The 8,829-nt window shown below is 38.4% G+C and overlaps 1 protein-coding gene across 1 annotated transcript; it reads right to left on the bottom strand.

The window, feature by feature from the left end:
* Window positions 1–54: 54 nt before the first annotated feature.
* lipca (lipase, hepatic a) lies at window positions 55–7,304 on the bottom strand. Its single transcript, XM_054610822.1, has 9 exons — window positions 7,031–7,304; window positions 5,668–5,846; window positions 5,190–5,369; window positions 4,847–4,964; window positions 4,473–4,706; window positions 2,685–2,927; window positions 2,456–2,570; window positions 1,812–2,030; window positions 55–678 (listed from the first exon to the last, which is right to left on the bottom strand). Exons 1-9 carry the CDS (start codon window positions 7,110–7,112, stop codon window positions 564–566), a joined length of 1,485 nt encoding a protein of 494 aa, XP_054466797.1. The 5' UTR covers window positions 7,113–7,304; the 3' UTR covers window positions 55–563.
* Window positions 7,305–8,829: the final 1,525 nt, after the last annotated feature.

Here is an 8,829-nt window from a genome sequence, read left to right as displayed (position 1 = left end):
CTGTGATTAAACCTGCTTTTGAGTACAGATGTAAAAAAAAAAAACTTCAAAACATTACAGAAAAGAAAGGGTGTATATTTATTGCTCTGGTTTGACACATGATGGGATTGATCAAGACTTACATAGGTTTTTAAATACTTAGATTGATCATTTTACATACACACATAGAAAAAAATACATATACAGCCTTTGGAATTAACATCAGCAAAAGGTCATTGAACGTCTGACTCTGTATTTACTGTCTGGTTAATATTTGAACTGGCAAACTTTCAACATACCTTCTTTCATACTTCAAACATACTTTCATACCCTGAAAGACATTTGTATGTAGACAGAAAGGTAAATATGGGCTGGTTCCTTAAATTACACTGTGCTATTCTTAGCTTTTTAATAATTTAAGAACACATTTCCGACAATTAATCGTTTGTAATTTACTCCCTTAATCTTCACAGCCTTACTTTAAGGAGGTTAACAGACTTTCATGCAATTGCGAGCCGGCAGTCCATCCGTTAGAGATCTTCAGTCTGTTAAACAGATTAAGGAACTCACACGAGTCTATTAGCCTAGTTGTGCTTTCTTCGGTGCTGTCTTGGTGCGTCATCTTTACAGCGCACAAACTCTTTATCTTGCGACACTTCAACATGCTGTCCATCATTTGTCATGGCACAAAAAGACGTCCTACAAAACAGAAACAATGTAGTTGACATAGTGTTGTTAAACAGAAAGTGTGTGAAAAGTGAAGTGTAGCAGAGAGTGGTGACACACTTCAAATTATGTGTGTGCGAAACAATCCACTAGGTGGCATTAAAAGTCTATGAAGCTGTTAATGTAGATGTTACAAGAGTGGGACCCTGCACCATGTTGTTGAATCTGCAAAAAAGTACATTTATTCTTTATTGAATGTGTTTAAGTGTATTGTATGTAATTAGTATGATTAATAACTCGGCACAGTTTACTCAAATAATAATAATAATAAGAAGAAGAATACATGTACATGATATGTGAAAGCTACCTTTAATATATACATCTGATAGTAATATTCAAGTAGTAATAATCATCTAATACTAATGAGTACAGTGTGTTTACTCATCTACTGTTTGTTAAGCACAGTTTTGATGTACTATTTCCATTTTATGGCACTCCACGCAATCTCATTGTAGTATTGTAGTCCTTTATCCTCCACTACATTAGTGTGACAGCTAGATGTTTTGCAGTTTGATTTTCCATACAAAATGTATCATCAGCTTCTAAAATATGATACACAACCATCTTAAACAGCCTCCTCTTTAAAGTACTTACTAACTGTAAAATACTGTTTGAAAGACTGGTTAAAATGCTGCTTATATTTGGTGATTGTAGAAGTCACTTGACTTATTTCCGGATTGTATAAAAAAGAAACGAGAAACAAAGTCAGATACCTCGTGGAATTTGGACAAATAGATAAAAACAGAGAGCCGACTTCAATTTTGATGGCATTGTGTCTAAGCTCCCGCTGGTCTGCACGCTGCTGTGTGTGTATTTTCAAATAAGAAGCTGATATATTTAACAACCAGTAGTATATGAATTCGCTCCGCTTTTACCAGCTACGACGTTAAAATGTGGCTTACATCTTAATATAATAAAATACTGTGAAAATCTAAAAGGGGCTATTCAGGGGTACTTTTACTTTTAAACTTAAAACCTTAGTTTTTAAGTAAACCTGTACAATTTTTGAATGTAGTAAATGATGTAATGAACTTTAACATAATTGTTTTAAGTATATTAGTATTGCTACTTTAAAACCACTGCTGGCTTGTAAGGTAGAGCTGTACCTCTTCTGCGTCTCGCCTGCTTTGACGCTGATCTTGCCCACAGTCAGCAGCGGCTTTGTCCCCTGGCCGCCCCAGGGAATGACGTTCTTCACCCGGTTCCACATGTTCTTCCACAGAGCTGATCCTTCCCAGTGCAATTTGAGCAACATCAGATCCCCTAAGTCTCTGTCCAGGGTGATCAGGAAGGTGTGGGTCCTATTCCCCGACATATTTTCAGTGCTGTTAAAGTTTAAAAAAGAAAACACAAAACAAGGCAGACGGAGTACGATTATTACAGCAGGGAACATTTTGCAACAGACACATTTCTTTATTACAAAATAAAGTGACGGGCACCAATTAAAGCAGGCCAGCATATTTCCTCTTCTTACACTGGTTTGCCTAAAGCTCTTTGATATACAGAACATGAAGGATAACACAGTCAGGGAATAGTGTCTTGAGTAAATTATTCACTTCATCATGCCCATTTATAGTTCACTTTCATGCAGCAGCTCCAGTTGTTTCCATGTGTGTCAGCTGGTCTTCTTAACTTGCCCTCTTTCTTTATAAGGTTGAGAGCACAGCTGCATATTGCATGTGTCAAAGACAGAGTATGCCAAGCGTATGTGATGTACTGTAAGCCTGATGGGGGGCGGTGAAGTACTCACACAGTGATGGGGACGTCTCCACTCTCCTCCTTTGTTCCAGTGAGGGAGATGGTAAGAGAGGGCTCGATCCCCTCCATCTGGTTGACAAACTGGATCCTGAACTGGTAATGATAGACTGAAGAAGAAGAAAAAGAAGTGTGTTGGTCTGCAGTATATAATAAATATAATGACTTGAGATCAATAAATGTATTTTATGTTTGGTTGAAATAACGATGAAAACCTCATATACCTTTGTAAGGCATCCGAGAGCGTGTGTGCAGGTAGAGCCTCTTGCTGGTGCCACTACGGACCTTCTTGATGTTGTAGCCCAGTGTGTTGCAGCGATTCTTACGACAGTCCAGACAGACGCCCTTGTCAAAAGCACTTTTGTCTCTGCACCTGTAAGCCATGCTCTGCTTGTCTTTGTTCAGCACAGAGTCAATGAATAGATGGACGGACCGCTCATGAGCACATTTCACTGTCTGCTCGAAACCTATAGGAAGAAATAAAATATGGCGGACATTTAAAACGTGAGACATTGATTTTTTTTCCTAACAGATCATTACCACAAAAATATTCTCCTGTAGATTGGGAGGCAATGGAGTACCTTAATCATAGTGTCCAATCATTATTATTGGATTGACTTCATTATCACCAAAGTCTGACATCTCTCAGACTGTCATCTGTCACATCTCCTAAAAGCGTCTCATTATGTCTGATACTGATCTGCTCTGCAGGCCTTTCCACTGAGGAGACTCTTGTAGCCTGGAGGCAGCTCAGCTCAGAGGGATGGACAGAGCAGAGGAAGGCACATGTTGCTAATTAACTTCCGAGGATGACAGATGCTTTAATGTGGCTCTAACTATCATATTATGCGGATGTGTTTTCATTTGAGAAGCACCATGATCCCAAAGCCACTTGTGTAAGCCTGGAGGGAATTAAACTCATCTGTCTGAGCACAGATCGAGAAACTGTCAACAACCAAAAGATGAATTGGTGCCAAAGATATTCCTTCTGAACCAGTGTTTTGAGGTGGCAAGTCCAATTAAGAAAAATAAATGTTATGATAAAGCAGAGGAAGAGGCAAACCAGAAAGCGGTTAGGCAGCAGAACACACTGCTTCAATTGGAGTTCTGCATTTCTCCAGAAATGAAGGATTGTAAATGGCACACAGGAGAATGAGAAAGCTGCATGGCTGTTCAGGGCTAAACAAGGCCCTAAAAAAAAAAAAAACAATCATCCAGACCTTAAAAACACAAACAAGTGCCCCTGGGAAGTGGCTGTAATGTTCTTCAATATAGAGATTTTTAGGAAAAGATGTAGAAATGTTCAAACAATTAGGTTTAGCCTTATCACAATGTTCTTTATAAGGTGTCATGCTAAAATCACAGAAAATAAAATGCTTTTCTCAAGAAACCTAATTCTACAAATTCTACAATTCTTCTAAATTACTTTTTCTAAAGCCAGAACTGTAACAGTGGGTTACAATAAATATTATTTAATTGTGTCATGGTTCCCAGAGGTTGAATTTGGATGTTTCCTTCACCATTGGACCTTTTTAACGCCACCATCAGGCTAAAATTCCAATTTACACCACAATATTAAAATCCACAGTCAGCTTTGTACTAAGGATAAAAAAATGAATGGCTGACTGTCCAAGATGAACTCTGACTTGTTATATCATCACCATGTTTGCCAAATCTTTCAATTTGTACACAATAAATGTGAACATGAAATAAATAAATATAACAGCATGAACATTTCTGAGCACATTCATGGTCCCCATGTGATAAACCTTTTTTCCACATATTCCAGGACCTTTCCTCCAGCCTCACATGCCTCAGGGCACATTTTTCATTTTCAGCCTCACTACTGCAATAAAACGAGCACTATGTTCTTTCTGTCTAACGCTTTAGTATTTTAGGATGTATTAAACATTAGAGCCTCTAGGGGCCACTTGAAGAGCTTTAGATTTTGTGCTCCCCGGTGGACCATATTACATATTTTCTAAGGTGTTGTAGTGTGTTCTTTATTGTACCGTTGAGCCCGTACTGGGATATGTGGTCGTAAATGTTATGCAGATCACATCCAGGTTGGAAGTCTCCTCCGTTGGGGTAAAAGTCATAATGTGCCACAGCTTGCTTGATGCCCACACTGAGGCCCAAATGTTTCTGGGTGAAGGTGTGGATGGCGTCCACAAATTCAGCATCGTCAGGAGACAGTCTGTCTGTGGGAGACATGCCTTCAAACAGTGGCCCCGCTGGATCGAGACCTGAGCAGAAACGATACGCAATCAAGAACTGTTTTGATACAGAATATAATGTACTTAAATAAATATACTTTTGGCAATTATATTTGTTTTGGCACAATTAGAAAGCACAATTAGAACCCTAACCCTTTACAAAAACTCACCTGTAATTCTTCCAATCTTCTCCGAACCATCCAGATAGCTTCCAGCAAATCCAGAGATGTGAGCCCCAAGGCTGTAGCCAATCAAATGAACCTTTCTAACTGGGTACTGGTAATGTACCTGGAGGGGTTAATGACAGATACATTATTTATGAGGACATTTGACAACTTAAATCTGCCACCTGCATGATGTTTTAAGCTGCGTCTTTAGTAAAAAAAATGTACCAATTTATTAGACTTTACTTAATTATGTTAAATGGTGAGAAGGTGATATTGTAGGTGGAAACCTCAACAATGGTATTTACTTTGAAAATAAAGTGGCTTCAGCAGATTAATTTCCCCTGACCTGAAGTGACTGCAGCAGGTGAGCTATGTCTTTTCCAACAGTGCGAGTGCTCTGTGCAGCTGTGGGGTAGTGCGCGTGAGCCAGGGACAGCCAGTCAGTAATCACCACGTTGGTATCTATTAGATTTGTCTTCAGGGTTGTGGCTAACCTGAGCACCCAGCTCTCCATCATACCATCCAGCTATGGAAAAACAAGACACAGTATAACTCTTAATTATGATGTTCTAAACCTTATCCAATTCAACTGCATTCAGGAATGTGTAACTTGTATGACATCAGTTTTAAATGAGTTTCTGTAGGCATTTCAGAGAGTCTCTGTATGTTATCTTAATGTTTTGTTATTTCAGCACATCTCAGGGATTTGTATGAAACATTTACATCTGAAACAACGCCAGCAACAAGTCCTCCACTCTGGCCTGAGCTCCATGTTTTGTATGCAGTGGATCAAGTCAGTGAAGTGGAAGAAAAGTTGACCTTACCGACCACCCGTGAGTGATGATGATGAGGGGATTACTGCTGTTGAAGCCACAGGAGGTGAGCGTGTGCAGCTGCAGAGGATCCAGTGTGCAGTTGTCCTCACCTTCTAAAAACATCCTGAAGACCGAGCTGCTGACGTACGGATCTTTCACCCTCAGGACTACCCTCTGCTCTGTGTCCACTGCACCTCGGAAATCAAACAGCAAGAGAGTCATCTGTTTGTTCTTGGTAACTCTACATATCAGAACATGCTGAAGTACTGGATGCGTTTACTTAAAATGTTTAAATGAAAGCATTGATACAATAAAAAGTAAACAGGGTGACACTTCCTATTGAGGCCCATTTGGACTGCAGGCCGACTAACGCCCTTTCTGAGGGTCTTTGCTTTGTTTCCAGGTCATGAAGAGCTCTTTGGCAGTTGCTCACAGATAACACTTCACAAGAAGTCCCAATAAGTGAATCTCTGCCAGACTCTTCTCGTAATTTCTTAAATAAACTCCCCCTCCCTTACCATGTTTAAAACCACAGCCCACAGTCACTCACACACTATAGATCCCTTTCCAAAGAAATATATCATTACATGTCCTTTATGGTTAATCATTGATTCTTGTCCAGCATATTTAATATTCTAACATTTTAATGTTTATAATGACAGAAACCAAGGCGCCTAAGCGCTCGATGACACAGTTGCCATCTGATGAGCTTTGGTTGCTGATACGATGAAAAAATTTCCACAGTGAAAGTAATGAAAAGTAATTATCCTTCCATCATCCAGCCCTCTCCTCATTAATCCCACATTTTCTTTGGTGTGTCTCTTCCCTGTTATGACTGTTCATCCAATTAAAAACAGTGTGACTCATTAGTAAGAGAGCACCAGAGTGTACTTTACAAATCTCAGACTGTAATTTGTTAAATACAGTTTCTGCAATAATGTTGAAGGATAAAACAAAAACAAAATAACTGCAGCAATGTTTGCATGCACTGTGCTCTGGCTGATACTTTCCATGTGGTCCAGATACAGATTTTAAATGTCTATTATTTTACGTGATAATTCCAAGAATCAAACATTGAGGGATAAAATTCAACATCAAACACAGTTGAAGCAGATATTATTAAAGAAACTTTGAATAAAACAGCTAATGATTATTTAATCTATTTTTAGCAACAGCCACCGTAATGTAAAAGTGTGCAACAATTCATTCACCATTCTATTCCAAACATTAATGGTGTCACTACACAAAAACAACAATATGTGCCCTAAAATGTCCTTTCCTTTTCCTGTTAAGCTGTTTAAAAGATTTTTGACAGAAAATACAATACAATACACTTTGGATATTTGTGATCATTTAAACACATTTTACTCACCTGCTCTGTTTCCTTTGATTTTCTTCCCCTCATTGAGATGATACGTTAACAGCAAACAGCACAGGATTTTGACCACGGACATGGTGTCGCACAGACACTTGGGCAATTCCTTTAAACCAACACTGGTGGTCAGTACAGGTGAGGCTTAATGCAGGTAATGTAGAGTCTGTTGGTAAGATCCTTTGAATTGCTGGTGCAGAAGCTTTTTAAAGAAGCGTAATAACTAACAGAGTGGGAAAACACATTGTGCTGTACTGTACAGAAAGATAGGGGACATCAAGATTAATGGTTATGGATAAGGGGACACTTTGTCCTTTCCTGATTGGCTGGGGGCCGGACCATGTGATCGAACACATTGTGAAAGAGCAAAGGGATGAATGGGGAGGGAATCTGGTACGATGCACTGATAATAACGGACAGGTAAAAATCAGATCAATTCAATCAGAACCTCCTCATGTCCCAAATTTAAGTGCAAGGAATGTCCTTCCTTGTGTAGCTTTTAAAGAACTGCCAGTTCGTCTATGGACAAAACATGGGTGACTAGATGAGGACATTTTCCTGCATAGCAACAGCGCAGTGTGGCAATGTGTTTGAACAGGTGACAAGTAGCACTTCATGTTCTCAGTGTACTCAGGCTAACCAGAGATTGTGTTCAGAAACTATCTTTGTGTTTATGTTTAATGATCAAACAAAATCAATTATTATCTAGATGAGATTTCAGCATGCTGTTTGAGATTATTGATCAAATCAAGCCTAATCCTCATTTCTCTTTGTAATGTCTGTGGTGTGTTAAGACAATATTTTTTAACTCTTGATGCTATGTAGCCAAGATTATCCTCAGTGTTTAAGTAGGAAAGTTTTCCCCCTATCATTCAATATCAAACCTCCTATTTTGGTGTCTGTATATCTGTCCGTTTGTTTTGATATTATTCTGCCTTTATGGTCACAAACTATAGCAACTTCACATTTAACAGCTTAATGAAGTAATTATCTTTCCAGTATTGCTCTATTTTGAAATAAACTACAAACCAGAAGTCTCAATTTGAGTTCAAATTGCAATTAAATCAACTCTAATTGTTTACTCTAATTGTTTACATTAACAACATGCTTATGCATTCTTATATCAGCTTCTATGATAAAGGTAATATTGATTGTCGAGTGGCTTTCACTGCATTTACACCAACAACATTCTTTAAATCATTGAGGCCTTTGAATTATCATGAGTCAATATTAGATGTATTTATGAAATATGCCAGTAAAGAACTGTCCCAAATCATAGCAGTAGTCACACACATAAAAATATAGTTTCTATTGTACAAAAATTTGAACTGTACACATTTTTTTTTTTTTTAAAGCTTCATTTCAGTCCAGAAGCAAAAGGGTTAAAGTCACAGTTTATCTTATGAGTTATGTCACATCTGCAGGGGCAACGGTTTGGGAAAGCAAACATGATGGACCTTTGCTTTTCCAAGTACTGTGTTTAAATGTGTGTGTGTGTGTGTGTGTTGTGTGTTTGTGTGTGTGTGTGTGTGTTTGCTTCTGTGACTCTGCATGCTGTATTGGCATCCAATCATTGCTTATGAACATATGTACACAAATGCAACAGTTTATCCAGGTAAAACAAAGATACAATATCAAAAGTACTACTAAAATGAGCATGAAGGAAGGCTGCTAGAAGTTTTTGATTAATAAAGGACAAAAAACTGAAGGAATACTTTAATATGAGCAAAGGGCTCATGTGCAGTAGCTGGTGTGGTCCATTATTATGTAAAGCTGCTATTATTCAAGTCAAAGAGAAG

Source organism: Anoplopoma fimbria, chromosome 2 (genome assembly GCF_027596085.1).
Source record: "Anoplopoma fimbria isolate UVic2021 breed Golden Eagle Sablefish chromosome 2, Afim_UVic_2022, whole genome shotgun sequence".
Lineage (NCBI taxonomy): Eukaryota > Metazoa > Chordata > Actinopteri > Perciformes > Anoplopomatidae > Anoplopoma > Anoplopoma fimbria.
This window is presented reverse-complemented; position numbering and strand designations above follow the sequence as displayed.

Bases quoted from the DNA above. Each gene is read 5' to 3' on its own strand.
- lipca (XM_054610822.1), bottom strand. From the start codon at position 7,112: ATGTCCGTGGTCAAAATCCTGTGCTGTTTGCTGTTAACGTATCATCTC. The intron at 4,965-5,189 runs GTCAGGGGAAAT...TAACCCCTCCAG, and splicing joins ACCTGCTGCAGTCACTTCAG to GTACATTACCAGTACCCAGT. The intron at 2,928-4,472 runs GTACAATAAAGA...TTCTTCCTATAG, and splicing joins ATCCCAGTACGGGCTCAACG to GTTTCGAGCAGACAGTGAAA.